Genomic DNA, 26,705 nt, shown 5'->3' with positions numbered 1-26,705 from the left:
CCTCACCTCTCCAGACTTAGATGTCACGTCAATCTGCAGATCTGTGCACAGAACATAGGACTTGGCCTCCCCATGAGGCCACTGAAAGGGTCAGGTGCGTTAACCGTTTGTATGGCAAACTTTGACCAAACGGAAGAGGAGCAGGAGATGAGAGGAAACCAGTAGATAAAAAACATCTCCACATTTCCTTCCAATGGACTGGGCAGAGGAGCAGCAGTCTATACAACCTCTCTGAAGACTTCTACTGAAACTAAGTCATCAGCAGTGTCTTTTACAAAGCTCTGGCCGACCTTTCTTCCTTGTTCTCACTCCCCCTTCCTCCCCCTGCTTTCCTGAGATCATACTCCCCAATAAAGTATTGTCTCCGGCTCTATTTTCTAGGGAACATGGGCTAAGGAAATCATCAGAGACTTCTCTCTTGTATTTTCCATCTTCGCATCTTAAAGCTCTGCATTTTGGGAGATATCTTTAACTCTACTTTCTTTCCTTCTATGGCATGTTTTCTTTTGACTATCACATTCTTAATCTCTCACGCTCCTTCTCATTCTCAAACTGTTCCCTTCTCATTACACCCAGAACGGGTTTTATGAACGCATTCCGTTCTTTAATCTGACTACATTAGTTAGAATGCTTCTTTAAATCTTCCTCTGTTCCCTGGATTACCTGTTTCCCCTAGGGTCAGGTTTTCTTTTTGTTTCTTCTCTTCTCTTTCGTGCTGAAAGTTCCTCTCATATGACTCTCATATGACTAAGGATCCTCATGCACTGGTGACCCAGGTATAAGGACTTGGTTAGCTGGTGTGGATTTCCTCTGCTATCATAAGGAAATCTGTTCTCTTATTAGGTCTCTTCCTGGAATTAAAATTCTAACTGGGAACTCAGTATGAGATAAGGAAGAGCATGGCAGCAGGCGGCTTCGTTTTAGTGCATGCTATTAGGAAAGTGTGGAATGACCTCCTCCTATCCTCCGAATATCAGATTAAAGGAAGGGGTGCCAAAATCTAATACAAAAATAATTAAATTTCCCCAAATATTCTGGTGAACTTATTTGGAGTCAAACAATCTGGGGTTTTTGTTTTTCCTTTTTTTAATGCTGGAGAAAAGAGGCAGCATAGTAAATGATGGGGCTGGCTAATTCCACTGCAACATCTCCAAGAGATTTGTGTTCCCCAAAGAGCTGTTTGCTCTAAAATCCTCCTTTCTTCTAGCCAAATAAAGCATCCATTTTCAAAATGACATTATATTTTAAGTATTACTTGATTTAAGTAATAAGCACTAGAATATATGTGACTACCCAATTTAACTCTTCTGGTTTTGCACTTGTCATGAATTAACAAGTTAAAGTTCATTGATTCAATCAAGAAGTATTATTACATACTAAATTGAACCAGATACAATAATAAACACTGGCAATATAGTCCCAATCCTGAAAGAAACTACAAGTCTGATGGAAAAAACAGACAAATGTATTCACAATTACAGTAATACATACTATGGACTAAGAGAACAATACATATACAACGCCAAGGAAGCACAAAAAAGGGGCAACTCTATGAGATAGGGCAAGCTTTCTGAAGTAAGTGAAGTCTAAGCTAAATCTTTAAGGCAAGAAATTATTCCTGTGGGAGAAAGAGGTATTCTGGCCCAAAGTAATAATACATGAAAAATAATATATGAAGAAATATATGAAAAGCAGTAAGGTACAAAATATGGCATATTTGGGGAATTGCAAGTGGTTCAGATTTGGGGGTAGAGTGGAGGGAGAAAGCAAGTAAGGAAAGGAAAATAATCTTCAAATTTTCTGGGAGGAAAAATGAGAGAGCAAGTCGGGGTTTCACCCTAACGGGGATGCAAAGCTGCTAGAAACTGTGTCCCTGTCATCAAGCTATATGGGAAAACCTTCCTTCTACTAAAAACCAGGGAGGACTGCATCTCTCTGAATCAGGGGTTGGCAAACTATGGCTTTGGTCCAAAGCTGGCCCACCACATGTTTTTGCACAACCTGAAACGTAAGAGTAGTTTTTACATTTTCAACTAGTTGAAAAAATTTAAAAGAAGAATATTTTGTGACACATGGAAGTAATATGAAATTAAACTTTCAGTGCTTATAAAGTTTAACTAATGAAGTGAGAGAGTGGCATGGACATATATACACTACCAAATGTAAAATAGCTAGCTAGTGGAAAGCAGCTGCACAGCACAGGGAGATCAGCTCAGTGCTTTGTGACCACCTAGAGGGGTGGGATAGGGAGGGTGGGACGGAGGGAGATGCAAGAGGGAGGAGACATGGGGATACTTGTATATGTACAGCTGATTCACTTTGTTATATAGCAGAAACTTAACACACCATTGTAAAGCAATTATACCCCAACAAAGATGTTAAAAAAAAATAAAGTTTAACTAGAACATAGCCACACCCATTCACTTACCTATCATCCATGACTACTTTCTTGTTACAACAGCAGAACTGAACAGTTGTAACAGAAACAGCATGGCTTGCAAAGCCAAAAAAATCTACTGTCTAGCCATTAATGGAAAAAGTTTATGGATTTCTGCTCCAAGTTAGGAGTCTTCCAAAGTCTCATCTCCTTCAATTAAGTCTCAGCTTATCTGTTCAGAAGTTCTTATAAGAAATCTCATACAATATTAGATAAAAGACTAGTTACATTATTTGTGGATATAAAAGTATTATTTTTAATTTCATAAAGGAATTATTGATTTCCATTTCCATATTTTCTTCTTAACAATTCCTTTATATATGAAATATCAAATTTTGCTTGCAGAACTTTATCCTGCAGTTCTAAATGAATTAAATATCTCCAGTTATATGATTTCAAGTTATAATTTTTAAAACTGTATTTCCTTCTGTTAACAGCAGTCTAGCTATACTTATTTCCTGGACCATTAATTAAATAAGAAATGTTATTCTAATATTCTGAAACTGGTAGCCCTTTGAAAAAATTAAAGAGGAATGATGAAAAGAATAATATGCCAAAGTAAGCTAACCTAAGACTATTTCTAAGGTATTTGATTTATAATATGGATTGTTAAATCAGAATATTTTACAAGGGTTTAATTTATTTTTTGGTTGTGTTTTACTTCTATTCTCAATAGAAAAATAAGATCATGATTTACTGTTGCTACTGATTTAAAAGACTCTATAATTCCCAATTTTGGTTCTTCAACACTCTATTTTTTTTTTGCGGTACGCGGGCCTCTCACTGCTGTGGCCTCTCCCACTGTGGAGCACAGGCCCCGGTCGTGCAGGCTCAGCGGCCATGGCTCACGGGCCCAGCCGCTCCGCGGCATGTGGGATCTTCCCGGACCAGGGCACGAACCCGTGTCCCCTGCATCAGCAGGCGGACTCTCAACCACTGCACCACCAGGGAAGCCCTCAACACTCTTTTTTGATACAATTTCAACATCTCAAGAGAGGTGAACAAATTTACTTTTGCTGATTTTTAATATATCATCTGTTGGTCCAATTGGCATCTTCAAAACAGTATTTCTAAAAAATAAGTTTAAAAAGTGAAAATTTCAGTGTTAGTAACCTTTGAGGGATCTGGGCAAGACCTAGAAAAGTTAGAAGGCAAGTAGATTCTTGCCAATCAGCTCACAGCATGCTTTAGAATGGAGAAGAAAAACAATATTCTAACTTAAGAGTTGAGGGTAATATACTCTTATTTTGAAGCTATAAATTGCTGACAAGGGCTTCCCTAGTGGCATAGTGGTTAAGAATCCGCCTGCCAACGCAGGAGACATGGGTTCGAGCCCTGGTCTGGGAAGATCCCACATGCTGTGGAGCAACTAAGCCCATGCGCCATAACTACTGAAGCCCACACGCCCGAGAGTCCGTGCTCTGCAACAAGAGAAGCCACCGCAATGAGAAGCCTGCGTACCACAACGAAGAGTAGCCCTCACTCGCCACAACTAGAGAAAGACCACGCACAGCAACAAAGACCCAACGCAGCCAAAAATAAATAAATAAATAAATAAATAAATAAATTTTAAAATAAATAAATAAATTGCTGACAACACTGCATGGTCAATAGGCTATGAAAACTGAGTGAACGAAACATGCTATCAAAAACCAAAACTTATAACAAAGATATGATACCTAATAATACTCACAACTACTTAGTAATTGGATATAAATGATAAATCATTCATATAAATTGTCATAATTAGTCCAGAACAGTAAAGACTATAGAAACCATATGGTTTCATATCTATGAGGAATAATTCAAGGAGGTAGGCAAGATGAGTACTGAGAACAGAAGACTGAAGGGAACACTTAGCAGTTATTTTCAAATACTTGGGTTTTATGAAGAAGAGAGATTAACCACTCCATGTGACTCTGGATGACAGAACTAGAAACAATGAGAAGACAATAATGAAAACAGATTTTAGCTCACCATTAGGAAAACATTTCTACTTTGTAACAGCCAACAATGGAACTCTTTACCTATGAGGCTTGTAGTATAATGGAAGAGTATGCAAATTTGAATTAAATGGATCTCATATTTGGAACCTATCCCTGTCTGTTCCCAGAACTACAAGGTTGCTTGACCTCTTGAATGTCAAAGTCTATCGAATGGGTGGGGCGGGGGGAGGTGGGAAAAACACCACCTACCTCAAAAAGAGACTGACAAGTGACATATGATATGAATACAACTGTTTGTATGTAAATGTGATTTGTATGTAAAATTGGTACAAAGTGGTATGCAGAAACAAAAGGTTATTTCAATAACAGTAATTATTAGTGGTGGTTAGGAACAGGGAAGCTGGAGCCAAACTCCTTGGGTTTAAATCCTGATGCTGTCAACTTGGCCAAGTTATTTAACCTCTCTGTATCCCTGTGTCCTAAGTTCTACAATATGGACGTTAACAGTACTTATAAGGCTGCTGAAAGGAATTACATAAGGCACTGATGACAGTGCCTAATGCGTAATATATACTCTATAATGTTATCTAATCTATTCTTATTATGTAATATTAGAAAAATAAATTCATTTTATTCTATAGTGAATTCCTTGTTATTGCAAGTATTCCATCAAAGCCTTGAACATGTCAGAGATGGAAACCCCATAAGTGAATAAGAGAGTCTCAACTAAATTCATTCATTCACACAGTCAGCAAGTATTAAATGAATAGGTAATGCCTATAAGGGGCACTAGAGCACAGTGGTTAAGAGTACAGATTCCCAAGCCAGTCTGTGGATATGAATCCCCACAACAACTCTTAGTAGCTTATAAATTGGGGCAAGTTATGTAAGCGTAATATGCCTCAGTTTCTTCTTCTGTCCCACGGGGATAATTATAGGGTTGATGAGAGGATTCAATGAGTTAATGTAGGTAAAGTGTTTAGCACAGTACCTGACAGTAATACATCATATATAAAGATTAGCTGATTAGCTATTATTTTGACTACATGCCAGGCACAGTTTTAGACACAAGGAATACGAGAGACTGCTGACAAGGTCCCAGAACTCACAGAACTTACGTTCTTTGTAGGGGTGGGGTAGCACTGATAATAAACAAGCAAATAAAGAGTAATGACAAACACTAATATCAGTGATAAGTGAAGAAAAAGCAGGTTAAGGGAACAGGGAACAATTGGGGAATTCAAGTTGAGATAGGAAGGTCAAAGAAGAACTCTTGAGAAACCTGGGGGATGAGCATTTCCATCTAAAAGAAAAACAGAAGGAAAGGTTCTGAGCTGGAAGATGCAAGGTGTGTTAAAAGGAATAGCAAAGAGGCCAGTGTCACTGGAGCAGAATTTGGGAAGAGAAGGGCAGCAGGAGATAAGGCTGGAGAGACAGCCAGGTTCCCCATCACTCAGGGCCTCAGAGACCACAGTGAGGACACTGGGGTCTGAAGGGAAACAAATGGAAGGTTTAAAGCACAGAGGCGACAAAATCAGACCTGCACTGTAAATGATTCACTCTGGCAATGACCTCTAATGAATTATTTGACTCCAAGATTTCCTGAACTTAATCATTCTACTAGTAATAGAGGGACATTTGCATATCTGGGAAATGGAAACATACATCATGATGGCAGACTGAAACATTTCTGCTTGGAAGTTGAGCATCCAAACCCAATAATGAAGTTGCTGCATTGGAAACAGCAAAGCCTTCACTGCAGGGGAGCATTCCATTTGTGTTCGTTAGATTTCACATAGGAAGCACTGTTTAGAAACGTTTAAGAAAGATTTGACAGTGGTTTTGCAATGTTGGGGAAGAAAGGGAGGAATTATGATTCCAGAAGGGAATGCTTCAGATACCAACAATGCTAGATTCCAGAGAGGAACTGTACACCAAAAGGATGCTTGAGGGCTGTGGGGCTGTATCACCACCATGACAGTCACATACAGATAGATGCCCAAGAAACAAACCAAGGTAAGGTATTACATGAAGAGAAGTTAAAATGTGAGCAGTCCACGAACCAGAAGTCAAAAGAGAAATGAGATTGCTCCCAAATGGCAATCTTTTGGATGTGAGTGTGAAAATTTTCAGGGAAGAACAGAAAACTGGAGGAACAAAATCAGGACTTTGAGCTAAGCCACTGAGAGGGGTGAGGAGTGTCCTTTCCCTTTCAACATGGAGGTGTGCTCCGTAGCAATACAATCCTGAATAGCAGTTTGTCAAACACTAAGCTTTCCTAGTCTCGACTACAAAACTAAGAAGAAAGATAAAGGAAAAAAATAAAAGGAAGGAGCCAAAAAAAGGTGTGTGTTTTGGGGCATGGGAGGTGACTGGGAAGAAAAACCATTTAGTAAATCAAAATTGCTCAGATTTAATTACTTATATGGAATTCTGGGTATCTTTTCAGGGGAACTGAGTAATTTTTAGAATAGCAGTATTTTTCAAGGGCCAGCCTTGGCCTTGGCAAGGAAACGGTTATAACTGACGATAAGGAGCAATGTAGAAGAATTCAGAAAGAAACCAAAGCTCTGGAAAAAGTGAGGCTTTTTTTGGTTCATTGTAAAGGAGCATAAATTAGCCTCAAACCCAATCTCCACCTACCCCCCAACTTCCCAGAGTCCTCTGCAGCCCATAGAAAGTGGAAGTGAGCCAAAGCCAACAGTGTGGGCTGAAGCTCTGTGGATGAAGGGTGGGATGGGCTCGGGGGGGACCTGGCTGGCAACCCAATGGAATCACTTGAAAGCACTGCCACAAAATGGAGACTAAATAGTCACTGAGGACCTTCAAAATGCACAGAAAATGGGATACGCTTAGCAAAATCAGAGAATAGATTCCCTACTCCAATTCATTTCAAAAAAACAAAAAAAACCAGAAAGGATAATAGAAAATGAAACAAAGCAAAACATACCTGCTCTCTTACCGGTCTTTAATTAAAGCATAAAATACCTTCCCTCTTTTCTCCTCCCAGCCACCCTGGAACGAATAGGGACCTGGCCACAGCTCAGGTAAAAGACTTCGGCCTTCCAGCTACAAAGAGTGGAGATAGCAGACAATAGAACTGGTGGTGATTCATTACAAAAGAATACACTCCGGAGTGGCCTGCCGCTACTTGGGCTCCCCGCCCCCCCACCGCACTATTTAAAGGAACAGCAACCTCCTTTCCAACCTCCCTTATTCTTAACACCTTCCCTCCTCTTGGTCCTAATGGAAAACAGATTTTGAAGAAAATGCCAGCAAAGCACTGAGCTGTCCAAGAAAGGGAGGGCTTTGTGTTCCACAGAAACTGGCAGTCTTACACTATAGGAGAGAACAAAAATTTTCTTTAACGTCCACACTGTAAAATCTTTTCCTCTCTGCCTAGTATACTTTCCCTTTCAGCAACAAATAGTATAACCTTTCTTATTAATTGGAGTTGAAGTCATTTACAACTTTGTCTAATTTGACACATATTACAAGAATGTATCTCTTCTCCTTCCTTTTATTCCACATTGTTATTTTCACAGATGTGAGGAGATGCAATAATTTGGTTCACATGCTCTGAAAGAAGAGAGTACCTCAGTGAAATACTCCTGTAACATATACAGGAATGACAGATAAACCTAAAGTTATTTTTTAAAAAGTCACATGAGCATGTCTGTCTACTATACTAGAATTCTGTAATTAAACAGCCATTTGCTTTTTTTTAAAGCAAAACTCTGATAACTTATTGTAAATAACAGAGCCTTATAAACCAAAAACAGGCCTTATAAAACCAGAGCATATATAGTAACAATGTGTGTACACCGTGCAGCTACAAATATGGATCTAAACGTGATGAAAATGTCATCCACTGAAGGCCCTTCACCTTCCACCAGTGAGCGATGGAAACCACGGGATATAGAAATGTTAAGATCAAAGATGCAAAGAACCTAGGTGACAAAATGATGAAAACATATCTAAATACTTTTCTTAATATACTTGTTAAGATACTAAATACCACAATAAACTGTTTAACTTTGATAAGTGAACCCTAAACACTGCAGACATTTTCTATTCAGAAAGCTTATGTGACAGATCATTATCAAATATTGGGATTGACGTCTAGCTCAAAAAACCAAAAACTACCCCCCGACCAAAAAAAAACAAACAAAACCATAGGACAAATAAAGATTTGGCCTATCTTGCTATTTTATGTATGTTACATTAACATAGAAAGTGTATACAAAAAACAAACATGCTGGAATATTGAAAATTCACAAGTTTGATATTCTATACTTTCCATTTGTATAAATTCAGGATGGGCAAAAATGAGTTCCTTGTTTCCTTCAGCATTCACACACACTGAGAAAATCATAATGATTTTGACTTACCTATTAGAATTCTTAACCTCCCCCAACTGCCTCTTTCCAGTTTCTATTTATCTCTTCTGCTTCATTCCTAAAATTATAGCTTCCTTAAATACTTATTACTAAGACCAAGATATTAAGTGTGCAAATGCTTGTGCATTTGAACTTGGGCTTGCACACGTTTACTCAGCTGCTCTAGAAACTAAGGGGACAGGCTCCAAGAGGCCACGGAAAGCCTCTGATCATTAAGAAGTCCTAGTTTAGATAACTCTTTCACTGATTTAAAAATATATACAATACATACAGTGAAAAGTCAAGTAGTTGAAAAGGCTCCAGTAACAGCTGAGAAAGAAGAGAGCTGGTACCCTCTAATATGGTCAATTAATGAAAACTAAACGAGGCTCCAAGTTTAAGTATCATCTCCCAAGCAACAAAGAGAAGCCAGAAACATGTTTTCTCTTTTTTAAAAAGTAAAGCAATATTTCAAAAGAGTTAATCAGGCTGACGATGAAGGGATAAGAAGTGGAAGAGAAAATATTTCAAGGGTTTCTCCACTTTCCAGAAGAGGGAGGGGTTTCTTAATAATCTCCAAACTCAGATCTGCTGAAAAATTACTATGGAAAGACATATTCTTTGAAACTTCCCTTTCCTCTTGGTCATGCTGGGAAAATCTCCTTAAAGCTTTACCTCCTTCCAAACAGCACTGCGGGGCATTATATAACATTTAACAGAACAGGGTTCCAGTTCCTAAAATGATGCCTCTATCCAGATAGCCAGTTGACTCTCTCGCCCTCCGGTGGTGACTTAGGAAAAGAGATGAGAGAATACAAAAAAAGCGGGGGGGGGGGGGGGGGGGGGGGGGCAACCTCCTTAAAAGGAAAGCACTGTCCAGTGATGAAATTTCCCTATAGAGCATAAAAGCCTGGAGTGAAACTGATCTTAAGTCTGAGACTAAAGGACATGAACGTTCCACAATGCAAACAGTTCTCATTGATAAATCACAGTCTCATCGTTTCCTCTCAACCTATATATAAAGAAAAAAGGGAAAAGGAACATACAGAAAGGTGCCAAGAAGAAAAAGAGCACTGCCAGGGGAAATTGGGGAAGAGTATTCACCTTTCCATTTGTCAGGAATGACTTGCTAAAATGCAGATATTGCCTGGTATAACCAAAGACAGGGGGAGAGAGAGAGGTACGGGGGGCGGGGGGAGGGAGAGGGAGAGGGAGAGGGGGAGGGAGAGAGAGAGAGGGAAAGGGAGAGAGAGGGAGAGGTCTTCCATTTCCTACTCCCTCTCCTTCAGACGTCTCTTAATGCCCGTGTGATTGTCATTTATATATTCAGACTTGTTCTTCTGCCAGGGAGGGCTCTACCTGCCTCTGCTGCACCTGGATGCTTCTATGTTCTCACAGAAAACACTCTTTGCCAGTAACAAAGACATGAAAATGAAACATTTTTCTAGCCTTCATTTTTAATAAGCCATTTAGAGCAAAGGCAGCAAAACTGCAAGTCCATTGCCAATTCTGAGAAACCAAAGCGAATCAGGAATCAGATTTCCTTATAACACAAATTCTTCTGCAATTCTTAAAGGGAAGTCAATCCCTCTCCCCTCTTTTTGGCAGTCTACAAGAATCTCTTCCTACCTCTGCAGTCTCTCTCTCCCTCCCTCTTCTCAGAACCAAGACAAAGAGGTAGACAAATCCCCACAGGGTCTTTCCTGAGCTACAGCTGCACAGTACAGGAAACAGGAATCTGCTATGGAGCTAAGGGAGGGGAGAGAAAAAAGGATACGGATACACCACACACACGGACTCACAACAGGCACAGACTAACACTTTCCAGCTGATAACAATAATTCTGGCCCTTTCTAAAAAGACAATAATAATTAAAACTCTGGTGACTATGCCCCACCCCCCCCATCTTATTTAGATCTCAGAAACGAGAAAAGAAACGCACGGAGGAAACACAGATCTTACCTGAGTTACCATTTTCTTTTTCTCCATAAACCAAATGGAACAGATGATGAACACTTCAAAGCGGTCGCGCTGGGGCACACCTTCCACAGCTTGCTTTCCACCCCCCTCCCCCCCCCAAGTCTAGCTCTTAAAGGGTGGGTGATTGTTCTCCCTTTATCCCGTTTTCCTTCCTTTTTCTTTCTAGTGTTTCTTCCTTTCTTTTCTCTTCCTCTCTGGCAGTCTCTCCCCCTCCTCCTTTCTCCAGCTCCCTCCCATATCTCAGGCAGATGGCTGAAGGAAGCCCCACCCCCGAATGCCTAAGGTAATTAATCAGAGTAGAGCCCCACCTCTTCCTCCTCCTCCCACCCCCTCCCGGCTGGCTGACATCTCCCAACTCCAGAAACAGGCCTGCTGGAGAATGGCAGTTTGGTGTGTGCTTTGCGCACGCGCGCGCGCGCGCGCGCGCGTGTGTGTGTGTGTGTGTGTGTGTGTGTGTGAGTGTGAGGGGAGGAGGGAAGGAGGCGGGGAGAGAGGGAAGGGCAGGCGCCATGTGCCCGCATATTTTAAGGAGTTTCTCCGATGGTGGCATTAATTTTACGGCACGGGAAGTATTCACAGCAGCTTACCACAGTAAGTACAGATTTAAAACGTTCCATCTAAGAATACCTGATAATAAATAAGGAGCGAAACAGAAACTATTAAAAAAAATTTCCAATGATGTACTGTTTATAGATGCAGCGGATGTAATAAAAGATGAGAAGAGCTGCTCAATGATGGGTTGACTGGAAGGTTTTCAAGGAATGGAAATATGCAAGAAACTGCTTGCCCTAAACTAGTCTAATGACTGCAAAGGACAAAAAGAGAGGAGGGAGGTGATTTAAGTGCTTCTTTTTTTCTACTGTAAAAAACCTGGGGATTCTGAAAAAGGTATCTACAAACATGACTGCTTAAGAAGCTAAAGGTGGATACAAATTTGGCTGCTCAAGGCTTCCAGCTTCATTTAAAATTCTGATTAACTGAGAATTTACCCTTTGCGTTCCCCAGCCTTCTGCATCTCAGCCTCTACTGAAAAACATAAACCCTTTCTTGTACACACACTGGACATGTGTCATTACTATAACTAGTCATTGTTACTATAGAGTGCTATAGACACAGGAGGTTTGGGAGAATGTTTACTGAATGTAAGAGTTTCTTTTAAGTTCTTTTTGTAAAAAGTCATAATGAAAAGAAGCATAAAGGTGTGATTCAGTTCAGAAGTCCTGGTCAAAGTCATAATTCTGCCCTTTACAAGTGATCTTGGAAAAGTCTTTGACCTCTGTATATAAATGTCATATCTCCCTACTTTCTATTATTATATATTCAAATAAAGTAATCTATGTGAATGTCTGATGAGTTTATGATGTTTGTCTCATAAAAATAAAGATTTTCTAATTTTTTAGTATTCTAATAAATAAGATCCTATTCTAAAGGTTTTATTATATATTTTAAGTTATATTTATGTTATAATCTCTAATAGATTACCTGAAGAACAAAGAGATTAATTCCAAAATTGAGCTTTCTACTTTTAAAATAAACACATAAAGAAATCAAAATTAAAAATCACAAATCACACTGAGAATACTTAAGTTTTTGCTGTCTCAATGAGGATTATTTGGCAAAATGTATAACCAAGCTTTAAAAAAATGTGCCATATTGGGCTTCGCTGGTGGCGCAGTGGTTGAGAGTCCGCCTGCCGATGCAGGGGACACGGGTTCGTGCCCCGGTCCGGGAAGATCCCACGTGCCGTGAAGCGGCTGGGCCCGTGAGCCACGGCCACTGGGCCTGCGCGTCCGGAGCCTGTGCTCCGCGATGGGAGAGGCCACAGCAGTGAGAGGCCCGTGTACCGCAAAAAAAAGAAAAAGAAAAAAAAAAAAAGTGCCATATAGTAATGTTGGTTGGCACATTGCCAATGAACCACCATCATGCTCCCATCCAAATTAATAATCATTTTAACAATTCTGAAAAGAACACAGGAACTACCAAACAATCTGGAGAGCCTGGAGAAACTGGCACAGTCATTGCTATTTACTGAGTACCTGCAATATGTCAGGCATTGTTCTGAGCATTTTACAGCTATGAGTATACTTTTAGTATAACCTGTACGTGTAAAGAAATATGTACAAAAGAATGGGATCTTTAAACATTAGAAAAAAACATTAAGAGAAAAGGAATAGATTGGTTCTGAACTTGTTCTTATTTAACATTTTTAGAAATGATCTGGAAGATAGAACATATTACATTCTCTGAATTTGCAACTAAAAAGCCAATCTGGAGATAAAATGCAGTCAAAAAATTTTAAAGACAAAGTGAGGAAGCAGAAAAGAGGTAGGCGAGTTTCACTGGAAGCAGGGGCAATGCAGTGTGCTTTGGGGAAAATCTAAATCATATTTATGGGATAATTATGTACGCTTTCAGTTCTAATATAAGAAATAAACTGAGAATCACTGTATACCATTCTCTGAATCCGCTGGTCCACAATAGTGCTAGGGGCAAAAAACCAGGAGCACCAAGACAGAGTCCCCCACTCCCCCCGACACACACACACACTCACTCACACTCACACACATGCTAGTCTTATGAAAGCCATGGCTGTCTTGAAGCTTGCAAAACTCCATATGTATGGAAAGACAACAAAGCCCCAAGAAGAGATTTTTTAAATAAAAATAACGGATTCCCACATGCAAAAAGTCTAGGACTAGGATAAAGGTTTCCCTAGGCCTGGTATTCATGCCTCTTTTCTACATTTAGGACCACTATTTTATATTGCAAATAATAAACTTATAAAAGTCATTACCACAAGAAAGAGTTAGTGTGAGCTAAAAGTGAAAAAAAAAAGTATTAAAATAATTTTCATAAACTCACTGATCATAGTGAGCACTGCACGAACTCAAGGATATTTTGATGTGTGTCCCTAACTTTAAAGGGTGGTGTTACAGAGGACAATCTGCTCCCTCGTGCCCAAGTGAGAGAAGAGCAATTGAACAGTCTGGATCTGACCCAGCAAAACAACTGGAGGCCCCTGGTGGCTGAGTGTGCCCAGTGGTACCCAGGAGAAACGCATTTCAGGGCATTTTCTGGGCAGGAGTGAGGGGGCTGGGGAGGTAGGCAGGCAAACAGACAATAAGAACGTCAGCTAAGGGAGGAGACCACATCCACCCTTGTGGATCAACCTCCAGCTTCCAGCACAGTGCCTGATACATGGTAGGTACTCAATAAATATGTTAATAAATAAACAAATGAAGGAACTTCTCCTAGTTGTCTCAATGTCTTCATTGTTTGCTCAGTGTTCTATGTAATCCCCAGAACTCCAGCTTCCTTTCCCCCATACCACTCAATGGAAATGGATCTTATTAAAGTCGCCAAAGACCTCTGATGGCCAAAGTCAATGGACATGTTATATCTTCTTTGACTTGTCTGCGGCATTTAGCACTCCCTCGTTTTGGAAACACTTATTCTCAGCTTCAAATGAAACGTATTCTGAGTCTTTCTTGATTTTCCTCTTTTCCTGTTAACTCGCTTCCCCATCTTACTCTTTTTCCTCTGCCCACCTTCTATGTTGGTATTGCTTGAGGTGCCATCTTCAGACCTGTTTCTACTGCATACCACAGGTTCTTAACCCAAGGTATATAGTTCCTCACACAGGTACCCTGGTGGAAATTTGTTATTTTTATGTGCATTTCTCTGCAGAGAGGATCTACGGTATTCATCAGATTTTCAAAAGGGTACACATCTCAAAAAAGTTAAACATTGGTCCTTAGTTCCCGAGGCCTCCTGTTGACTGACACGTTTGCTGTAGGTGATGTAATCCATCACATAGCTTCAATTACCACCCATTTACCTTGATGACCCCCACATTTCTATATCCGGTCCAGATATCTCTCCTGAACTCCAGATCAAAATATCCAAATGCTAAATAATGGTCATCTCCATTTAGATATCCTACAAATTTCTCTATCTTAAAAGACCAAAACTAAATTAAATTCTTAAAATCGAATCACTAATTCATTTAGCAAATGTCTGAGTGTCTACTATGTGCCAGGCACTATTCTAGGCACTGGGGGAAAACTGTAAATGGGCAAAGGAGATAAAAATCCCTGTATGTGTGAAGCCTGGATTCTAGTACTCATTCTACCATGTTTGTTTACTTGGTGAAATGTGGTTAAACTTTATAACCAGTAAAAGAGGTATCAGTTCTTGAAAACTTACTCTGTGGTGTCTTATCAGGCAACTACATATATTCTTAGCTCATTTCATCCTCAAGACAAGATATTTTAATCTCCTTTGCAGAGATGAGGGAACTAAGACCAGGTGAGGCTAAGTATCTTGCCCAAAGTCACCAGAGCTAGCAAGCTGAAGTGTCCAGATTTAAACCCAAATTTGATGGAAGTCTGGAGTCCTTCCAAGACTCCTCCTTCTCACTCAACACCACACCAAACCAGAAGCAAGTCTTTTTGATTTCACTGAAGTGTGGCCTTTCTTTTCATCCCTAGCACCACAAATTCGGTTCTGACCTTATTATTTTGCATTCAGCCTCCTACTTATCTCCCTGCCTTCAGTCTACCCCTCTTCCCATGCAGGCTTCTTACTACTCTTAGAGCTTGATCTTTCTAAACACAAATCTCATCATGCCACTTCCCTGATTAAACTCAACTACTGCCCACAGCCTAACAAGGGGGACAATTCTAACTCTTAAGTAGGCATCTAACACACATAACGTGTCTTCAGCCCCCTTGTCCAGAGCCCCGGCTTTCCCTCTCCCCACCCACCGCTCTCCTCTGCTCCTACCACACTTCACGACTTGCAGTTAGTTCCTCAATGACACCTCTGTTCTTTTCTGTTTTCTGTTCTTCCTCCCTTGCATACGGTCTTCTATCTGGCTAATTCATCCTTCAAGGCTCACTTCAGGGATCCCCTTGCTCCAGAAAGCCTTTGCTGCCCTACCTGCTCCCACACCTGGGTTAGGTACCCCTTATCCCTGTGCCTTAGCGCCTAAGCCATGGTTGATACTGTTTCTGCATAACTTTGACCAGACTGTGAGCAATCTGAGGGTAGGAACTGTGTTTCACAATCCTAACGCAGTTTCCTAACCCAACGCCTGAATACCTTAGTAGATGAATAAATGTTTGATGAAATCAAACTGTAATGCCTTGATTTCTACCTCTAGCCATTTATTTATCCATATGTGGGTACCTAAGAATGAAGAGCATCTCTGTGGTTATCAAAAATACTATAGAAGCATTCTTTTCTTCCCAAAGAGTACTTGGAAATGTCTTTAAATTTATAAATTTACTTCAGTATCTTAGAAATTTGAAGGCGAAAGGAAGGTGTACAAAATGAGAGAGCAGGAGAAAGGCTTTGTTTTCTACTTTATTAGAATAGTTCAGATTCTAGACAAAACAACACTCACTGATTTAAAAAAAAAAAAAAAAAACTCACTTTAGGTGGTGTTGCTCCTCACAATTTTAGGGACTCAACCTTCCTACCTTCCACCCACTTACTAGCAATGCTATAAAAGCAGGTCCAAGAGTCCCTGACCAGAAGGCAGGGTTTGCTCATACCTTCCCAGGCTGCCGCTAACACCCAAGTGAAAAGCAACATTAAAGGGACAACATTTCCGGCAATAATAAAAACTTGTTAGTATAAAAGCTTTTCACAGCATGTCCCCCCTCATAACCCTAAGTGTAAATAACAATTTACACCTAATAGATATAAATACCTTTCCAGAAGCATTTCCCAGACAATACTACTTTAATATTCCTTGTCCCAGCATTCTCTTTAATATAAATAAAGCCAAATTATAGATAATTCTACTATATCCTAGCTCATTTTCTCAGGGTTAGGCAGTGTTCAGTTATATATAACCCATTCTAGAAAAAAGGTAAGCAAAATTTGAAATCAACTGCTTTAAACGTTATATGCTTATAAAAAACAAATAATCCTCATATTTATTTCCTGTCCCCCCAAACCAACCTTTAGAACAAGATCACAAATAGTACACACCAAGACACAGGTGAGGCCAGAGATATTAGAAAACATCACTTCATAAATTAACTAGATTTGCATAAAATACTCTTTAAAATCTCTTTAAACTATCCCAAACTCTGAACTGAGTCATATATGCAATTGAAATTATGTGTACATTCTCTGTATTCTCTGAGAGACTAAGGAAAAGGTTCTTAGACAAATACTTAAAGGGATGCGACATAAACGAGTTTATGAGTAACCAGATTATCAAGAAAATACATGATTAATCGGTGAAAACTGAAGTGTACTGTTTCTACAATAATACAATATGCCACATCTCTATTACTAAATTACTGGAGAGTCTGCTGGTATTCTTCACCACTAAATCCCTGTTCCTGGCATAGTACCTGGCCCATAACTCAAAAAACATTTGGTGAGCAATAAACTAATTTGAAATGAGAAATTAAAGTATATATATATATATATATATATATATATATATCCCCCTTGACATCAAGGTCATCTGCCCACAAAGAAGTGGACAGCCTATGGGCTAAGTCCCTGTATAGCATTCTGCAGACCTGAGCATCCTCTAGGCACACGTATCTTTTAGACAGGTCACTTTCTGTCTCTCAGTCTTCCAGATGCCTAATATCCTTAAGCTGTACTTGGCTCTCCTGAACCCTCAAATCAGGATACACAGCTACACCCCCCAAAATGTAAGATCCTGCTTCTTCTCCCTCCAGCTGCCCCATTCACCTCAAAATGATAATCAGTGCCAATGTGTTCGATGGGTGACAGGTTAAGTAAAACTGCCTCAGGAAAAACTGCGACACTAGATGAACCCCTAACTTGCAACAAGTTGTCACATAACATAAATTTGACCATCTTAGCCATTTATACCGTTCAGTGGTATTAAATACAGTGTACCTCTGAAGAACATGGGTTTGAACTGTGCAAGTCCACTTCCATGCGGATTTTTTTCACTGCACATGTACACAATCAGCGGTTGGTTGAATCCAAGGATGCAGAACCACTGATATGGAGGGCCAAGTGTGAAGTTATACATGGATTTTCAACTGTGCAGAAGGTCGGTGCCCCTAACCCCCACATTGTTCAAAGGTCAACTGTGTATTCATAACTTGCTACCAGCACCATCATCCATCTCTGTAACTCTTTTCATCTTATAAAACTGAAACTCTTAACACAGATGTAGAGAACAAACGTATGGACACCAAGGGGGGGAAGTGGCAAGGGGGGTGGGGGTGGTGTGATGAACTGGGAGATTGGGCTTGACATGTATACACTGATGTGTATAAAATTGATGACTAATAAGAACCTGCTGTATAAAAAATAAAATAAAAGTCAAAAAAAAAAAAGAAAAAAACTGAAACTCTATACCCATTAAATAGTAACTCTCCATTCCCCCGTCCCCAGAGCCCCTGGCAACCACCATTCTACTTTTTGTCTCTATGAATTTGACTATGCCAAGTACCTCATATAAGTGGAATCATAGTGTCTGTCTTTTTGTGAATGGTTTATTTCATTTAGCATAATATCCTCAAGGTTCATCCATGTTGCTGCTTATATCAGAACTTCCTCCCTTTTAAGGCTGAATAATATTCCACTGTATGTATATACCATGTTTTGGTTATGCATTCACCCACTGATGGAAACTTGTGTTGTTGCTTCCACCTTTTGGCTACCGTGAATAATGCTGCTGTGAACGTGGGTATACAAATATCTTTCCAAGATTCTGCTTTCAATTCTTTTGGGTATATACTCAGAAGCAGAATTGCTGGGTCATATGGTAATTCTATTTTAAATTTTTTCAGGACCCACCATACGGTTTTCCACAACAGCTGTACCATTGTACATTCTTATCAACAAGTGCACAAGGGTTTCAATTTCTCCGCATCCTTGCCAACACTTGTGATTTCGTTATTTTTTTTGACAGTAGCCATCCTAACAAGTTATATTTTAACCGTTCAGTCAGAGGTGATAAATGTCTAATCCAAAAGACTAATTTCAAGAACAGCTTCTCAAATAGATTGTTTATGGGTAGGGAGACTACACTCATTGTCCTTTAAATCATATCTAGCAAGCCCCTATCTACTTCCTCTGCCTGTATTTTAAACTGATTTGGCCCAGATTTGGTTCTGCAAAAATTATAACTAATAAAATAACCAATTTCAATTGCACACTCTTAAGACAGGCATGATTTTATTAACCGTAAGTGTAATAAAAAGTCAAGTAAGTACCTAAAATACTTCATTGCCCTATGTTGAGAACTCACTTTGTTTCATTATCTCAACATTAGCAATTCTAGAACTACTTAATTTAAAAAATAGGTGCAAAACCTTTAATTTTTAATAAATACTGTACAATTACGTCCTCAATAATGTCCAGTTGCATAACACACTGGTACAGAACCACAAGTATTCATACTGTGCAACAAAGAGCTTTGATTTAACTAAGTACAAGAATATAATAGAAGCTAAAAAGAAAATTTTATAACTATAGTTGAGATGGTTTGGGTAGCAAACTATCGTCATAAATGCACCATCATTTATAAATGCACTGGAAAAACCTGTTACCCTAACAGAATTAAGAAATAAGACTGTAACATAGTTTGGGATCCTTCAACTTAAAACTGCTTTTTCAATCACATTAATTTCCTTGATGTGGTGGAGAGTGTACTCTTAAATTTTAATATCCCATTACCTGCATTTCTAAGCTACCTTAATTTCAGACAGAATAAACCTAATAAATGGAGCAAAGTCAGGAAAGTGCTGTTTCAAATATTGAGCACCACATTTAACAGTACTAAATCTTAATGATTTGGGGTGGCAAATTCATTTTACCATAAATGAATAAAGTTTTCCTGCCAAAGACTATCAAACATGCCATAATTTCTAAACAAGAACCCTTTAATCCACTTCACAACTTTTATTTTTGGGGAGAATGGCCAATTTTCTACATCAAAAAATTTATTTACATATTACAATTCTGTTTTTCATAGATCTCCAACATCTCAATCTTCTTTGCAAACATTTTTACTTTTTCAGCTTTATTTTTATACTACTTATATTACAGTTATTACAAGTCCATTACTTTACTAGTTGGGTCTCAGAAATTTACTGTTCACAGATGTTTCTCTTCAAAAGAACATCAATATTTACTTGTAAGAAGCTTTGCTTCTAATCTAGTCTCATGACACTTCCAGCCTTAAGCTGCTGCATAGACCAATCCATTGTGTTATGCCAGGAGAGAAATAGCTCACAGATAAATGAGACCCACAAATATATCAAAGCCTCATTATGGAAAATATAAGCTCGATTTGAATAACTCAAAATCACAGAGAGTTATACAGCTAATATAAAACATGTAGTATAGACCAATGTCCTACAACATAGTTAAAGAAACATAGCCATATCCCATCCCACATGACTCCATACTGGTAGCTTACGACGTGAACGAGAGCTGTTAAGTTTACTCTACAGAGCTTACCCAACAGGTCCAATTAAAAATAGCGCAGGGGCTTCCCTGGTGGTGCAGTGGTTGAGAGTCCGCCTGCCGATGCAGGGGGCACGGGTTCGTGCCCCGGTCCAGGAAGATCCCACATGCCGCGGAGCGGCTGGGCCCGTGAGCCATGGCCGCTGAGCCTGTGCCCCGCAACGGGAGAGGCCACAGCAGTGAGAGGCCCGCATACCGCAAAAAAATAAAAATAGCGTGGGTTAGCCTTCACGCCCAAAATACCTAATAAGATATACTGGTTTGTCACTTCCTTTAACCCTATGCATTTCTGTCCAACTCACAACTTAGGAGCTAATTATTAAAGAAATGGCAATCTGTTAAAAAAAAAAAAAAATTAAATGCCATAAAAACAAACTAAACCAAACTGAGAAACTAAGTAGTGTCTATAATTCAGATATAATTGTATTAACCATTTTTATTTTCCTATTCTAGATTTTCAGTACAATTAATATTTCAAAGAATCATGACATATGAAAAATCACCTAGTTCAACCCCTTCATTTTATATACAAGGAAAGTGAAGTCAAGAAAAATGAAGCTATTTGAGCATGACATGGAGGTGTTAATACCATAGGTTAAATCAGAATCTAGAATCCTTAACTTCATCTTCATTTACTGTACTGCTACTAATTAAAGGCAAATAGCTATTCAGGAATATGCTTGATAAAGGCCTACATTTTTATGATTCTAGATTTCAACCAGTTAATAATTAAGATGGCAATGATCCCATCACAGAAAGTCTAAAATGTTAAGTGTGAAGAGAGTGCCCTCTACTGTATATTACCTATCTGAAAAATACAGCAACATTTGGAAATCACCATCTGTGCTTCTCATCTACTCAAAATGAAGCCTGAAGTTTACTATAATATATATGGTGGCTTAATTATTTTACATTTATAATGCCAAGCCCAGTAAAACACACACACACACACACACACACACACACACACACACACACACGGACATCTGAAGTTTCGCAACTTCTAGGATTGAAAGCAACCACCGCTGCCCAGCCCTCAATACTATAAAAGACAAACTTCCTGTTACAGCAAATTAGCAAATAGCTTTGGGAAATCTATGCTCTGAATGGTACCAGGTCAGAAGACAGGAAGCTTATAAGCATTTCATCCCACCATCAAGTACTATCTAGAAACAAGTTATAACCCTTAGCTTACCTGGACAACAGGATATTGATAATCCATACAATATACACCATACATAGCAAAGGGGAAAAAAAATCTTCCAATAAAGACAGTACAAAAAGTGTCTAAGCTTTTGCCTTGTTTGATCTGGCTGTCCTGTCCAAAGGAACCTGGTAGCACCAAAAAAATCCTTGGCTGACTTCTAGTCTACGCAGATAGGTATGTTGGCTCAGGTGATGAAGAAAGAGCTTGCTTCAGGCCAGGCTTCCAACCCCAATAAGGCTCAACACTACACAGAAGAAATAGCTGTTTTTCAGGGAAAACAAAAAGTTCCAATGGAGTTACTAGCTACAGACTGAAAACTACATTAGAGATTTGCTGTTACTGCTGGTTTTAAACTGACAACTCCTCCAGAAACTCAAGAGGTAGAGAATGACAGCCAAGGAAGGGATCACGGGCTCCTTAAAGTGGCACCAAAAACGGTAGGAAGCACAAGGTATCCAGGATCCAAAGTGATATATATATATTCTAGGCTTTAAGTACGTCAGAGGGAACACTCCCAATCCAGGACGTGGAAAGGCAGATGGGACTGGTATTCTCTATTTCTTCTTGGGCGGGACTTCGCGCACGCGTGCGCACGTACGTGTACACACACACACACACACGAACACACACACCCTTCTTACTGTCTCCAGCACAGACAGGTGTTAGGATTAACAATATAAAATCCTTCTGCGTGGAAAGGAATGGGAGAGAAATGAAGTCACACTGTTACATGCAGTAAAAGGAGCTCTTTCATGACACTGTATGTTTTTGTATTTGTATCATTTAACACCTCCTCTGCTGTGCTTTAACAGAAGCTAGGACAGCTGGCAGGACCAGCACTAGAAGAGAGGAAGGTGGCCCCAACTCTGAGGCAACATGAGTCCACTGGAAACCTTCAGATATGCCAGAGACTCTCTCAGCTGTTCCAATCAAACATGGAAGGATTAACTCCGGCTGCTTGCAAAAAGATGGGGGTGGAAAGGTCTCTTCAGAAAAGCCAGCTGCTTCTCCCCTTTTAGGAAGCTGCTATACCCACCCTGCCACTATATACAAACACACATGTGCACACATATTTCTATAACAGATACTAAAAGCAGTAACAAACACAGACAGGTGTTAGGTCAGTCTGACAATGCAGGGCAGGTTAAAGAGTCGGCTTTCAGAGCCTAAATGGCCCATCTAAAACCAGAGAACTGCTAAGTAATTCTTAGCAAACAGGATCTAGAGTGAGCAGAAAGTAAAGATACATGCTCAGTAAGACAGACGCACCATTTATAACTATCATTCCTAAGAAATCCCCTACTTGGGGCAAACATTCAAAAGTTCAAAATGATAAATAATTCTAAACTAGTTTCAGGGACTCTGATCTCCCTCATCTTGGAGAGCCAGTAATATTATAACATGTTTAGTAAGATTAACCCATGAGGATTATTTGCATTTGTAAGAGTCTAACTCTTACCATGCCCACTCCACCCCCAGGGCAATTTTTCTCCTTTTATGGTCATCGCAATTTATTTTAGTATTGTTCAGGAGAAATCGTCTTTTAAGAGTCAGAATGGCCTTATTAGTACATTTACGATAGATCTCCTGGTTAAGCATTTACCTTAAATCGGTGCTGGGAGATTAGGCAGAGACCACCTCAGCGCACTAGATTATCTTCAGATTGCTGGTCCTGATTCTATGTGTATTACACATGAGGGACAACAATAAATCAGTTCAGTATAATTTTTAAAATTTATTGATCTATTATACACAAGGTATTGTGCTGAGCACTGGAGGAATGAACAGGCACAGTTCTGTTGTCAAGGAATTTGCAGTTTATGGGAGAATAGATCAGTACACAGGTAAACCCCAAAGGCAAGACAATGCAACAGTCCAAAATTAAACACTGTGGGCAACTTCTCACACAGGAAGTAACATTTTTAAAAAGCTGCTCTTAATGGACACTTCCATAGTGTCACTTTCGCACCACTAAAACTATGAGACACTGCTGTGCCAATTCTTAACAGAGATTGAGCCTTATAACATTTTTGATCTGCTACCTTAAGGGCCTATAATATACATTCTACTTGTCCCCTATATAGTGATTAAAATGGTAATAAAGAAATAACAATAGGGATGTTTCTATAATAAAAACGTATACTAACTTTTCCCTTCTAATGAACTCATTCTCCGATCCTTCCTCCTCCTGTGCGCTCTGCCCTCCCACCTTCCCTCTACTTCGTCTCATGTCCAGCAGTACAGCGGTACTGGCCACACACATACTTATAAACTAGCATCTTAATCACTATTACATCTTCTTGATGTGACTGATACCAAGATTCGCTTGATATAAAGGCTGGGAAATAATGATACTTATAAACCATACAGGGCCGTGAGGCTGACAAACTTAACCTTCATGAGTTAACTCAGTTCAATATCTGATGAATTAATCACAGAAGATGGAATTTTCCCAAACTGTGTTGTATTTAAGATGATAGACTGTAACTCAAATTCTAGAACAACTGTTCGAATTTCAGCCTGAAAGTGGTCCCCAAATATGTTATTGAGGGCCTCATCAATCTCTGGAGCTTTAAATTCTTCTTGAATATATACTGTTGAATAATGGTTAGGGTGTAATTTCATATTTGTAAATGCACATATGTGTCTGCGTGTATGTTAATCAACAAATTATATATGTAATTTATAAGCTTTATGTGTCTCACATGTAAGTTACATATGTTATATATTTATACACACATATATAACTTACTGGTTGACATGCACACCAATATATGCCATATACAGTACATATTTATACACACACACATTGACACACATACATATTACAGGCATAAGACAAAACCAACACCTCTAGGGGGTGGGATAGTGGTTTTCATTTATTTCTTTAGAGATAAACTTCTAATTTGTCAAATACATTTAAATTAGCATTCACTGTTCCTATAACTTATCTTTTTATAAGTTGAAGGGAATCAAAACAGATTTTACTTTGAATACCAGTATTTTAAACATCAGTAATACTCTCTCAGCCTCTATATTATCACCTTTGCTCTACCTAACATGATGGCATAAATATAAACTCTCATTTAATGCTGGAGGATTTAGACGATAAGCAATCAGTACCCGGGTCTAGTTTAAATAATAAGCCCTTCAGAAAAATGGCAAAATAATTCAATATGTGAGTTATAACTCCTTGTACTTCTTCCTGTCTTTTACTTAACTCTTTCTGTAAAATTTTTTAATTGTTATAATTTAAGACCAGTAATTTAGTGAAACTAAAATTCTAAAAAACACTTATAGAAAGAAAGACGAACCTTTCATCCAAAAGACAGCATGCTACAAAAGATCAAATTACAAATGTTACAAATTACAAATTACAAATGTTAGGGTCTCCTTTCCTGACATACAGTCTTTCTGCAGACTATTGTAGCCTTACTTACCAACAGAGATTCTACGCATGGGTCAGAAGTTTCACATCGTTTCAATATTTTTTCTCATTTTCAAAGAGATTTGAAAATTAGAAACAAAAATATGTGAACATTTTCAACACAAATTACTACTAAGTGATCCCCACCCTCAGAGGGAACAGACTAGGTATTTCCTTTAAATTTTAAAAACTATTATATTCATTCAAATAAAAATTCCAGAAATGAAAAAACCAATTCTCCACAATAAGCTCAGTTACTTGCTGACGATTCCAAATTACACCATTTGAAAAAGTATACACTATGCAGTATTACGAATGCTTTTACAGTATTAAAATTTTTGTATATTGATCAATTAGAAACATGAATATAGAAAATGGCCCTTCATATACTTCTATATATCTCATTAGCAGAGACATTCAGACCATAAGTTTCAACACTTGGCACACCTAGAACGTGTCTGTTAAACAGAATGTAATGATATCAGAGAGAAAGAGACCTAGTGATATTTAAGAGTGAGATACCTAGAAATTATCTTGAGATTTATGAAATTTAAGTTTTGTTTATGATGAAGTAGACAGACTACCATATCAGTCTCATGCCAGAGGACACAGTTGGTGACACTGTAGTATAATCTGTACCATTTACAACCCTAGGGATCTCAAGACTTACCCAGTACTGGATAATCAGAAAATATTTGAGATTCTTCTCTTTTCTACTCTCTCATTCTTGCTTTCTTCTCTCCTTTTCTTTCCCTTCTGCCTATGCCACAATCCTACCAAGAGTGTTCAAAGATACTAGTTAGGCTTCGGGATAAGAATGCTTCGGCAAAGATTGCAAAGACCTCTGTTCTAAGGTATAAAATTGATTTTAGTAGTAATCTGAAAAGGTTCCAAAGATTGCTGTGAACTGGGATAACACAGAAGTTCAAAAAGAGATAGAGTTTGAGATAGACAGATGAGGATGGAGGGGCTGAGATCAAGAAAGATGTATATGTAGGCAAAATAATGTAGTTAGAAATAGGTAAGACTTACATAGGGATCAGTGTGACCAGTCTACTTGACTGTGAGTGAATAGTGGCAAATGACAAGAAGAGTAGGTCTGGGTCATTGTGGAGGACCTAGGCCATCAGGCTATGTATTTCAGACCTTATCTTTTAAAGAGTGTTTGAGAGGGAAACAGTGCTACAAAAATAACATTTCATGAAAATGGCCTGTGGTGGCTGCAGGAAGAATGGAAAAGGGAACAATCAGAAGGTGGGGAGGCCAATTAGGGGCTACTGCTTGGTTTCTTTCTTTTTTAATTTTTTTGAGTGCGCCGCGTGGCATGTGGGGTCTTAGTTCCCCGAACAGGGATCGAACTCGTGCCCCCGCGGTGGAAGCGCTGGAAGCATGGAGTCTTAACCACTGGACCACCAGGGAAGTCCCAGGGGCTACTGTTATAACAGTCTACAGATTATTAATGCAAACCCCACAAGTTAACAGTAGAAATAAAGAAGGAATAGATGTAGGAGACATTACAAGGACAGCATCCACAGGAACTGGAGACTTCAGAAAAAGGGTTAAGGGAGAAGGAAATGAAATATAACATTGAGGTTCTGAGTCTAGCTGACTGGCCAAATAAGGGTAACACTGCTAAAAGAGAGAAGTCAGAAGCATGAACTGGTTTGAAGTTGTGGCAGGTCCAATAGAAAATGTCTAACAAGTACTCAGAGTTGTAGGTGGCAGCCCCGGAAGAGAGGTCAGGGTTAGAAATGAAGATCCAAGAGGAGTCTGGGAGGAACAGTCAGGCTGCAATGATTTAGTCCACAACGTGTACTGAACATCAACCACGTACTTCAAAAAGGGAAAG

At 39.1% G+C, this 26,705-nt stretch overlaps 1 protein-coding gene across 7 annotated transcripts in view; it reads right to left on the bottom strand.

Moving 5' to 3' along the window:
* The window catches only part of RBFOX2 (RNA binding fox-1 homolog 2), a 267,858-nt gene that overhangs the window by 76,859 nt on the left and 164,294 nt on the right, over positions 1-26,705 (bottom strand). Inside the window, exon 1 of one of the 7 annotated variants that reach the window (XM_007456253.1) lies at positions 10,725-10,943. The exons of 4 other annotated variants lie outside the window; for them this stretch is intronic. In XM_007456253.1, the coding sequence (XP_007456315.1) occupies positions 10,725-10,751 (27 nt within the window). In that variant the 5' untranslated portion in view covers positions 10,752-10,943. Of the gene's footprint in view, positions 1-10,724; positions 10,944-26,705 lie in introns of those variants that run through there. 2 more of the 7 variants (XM_007456252.1, XM_007456250.1) reach the window with 2 other exon arrangements.

The sequence above is a fragment of the Lipotes vexillifer genome, unplaced genomic scaffold (genome assembly GCF_000442215.2).
Source record: "Lipotes vexillifer unplaced genomic scaffold, Lipotes_vexillifer_v1.1 scaffold728, whole genome shotgun sequence".
Classification (NCBI taxonomy): Eukaryota; Metazoa; Chordata; class Mammalia; order Artiodactyla; family Lipotidae; genus Lipotes; species Lipotes vexillifer.
Note: the sequence above shows the minus strand (reverse complement) of the source record. Positions and strands in the feature narration are given on the sequence as shown.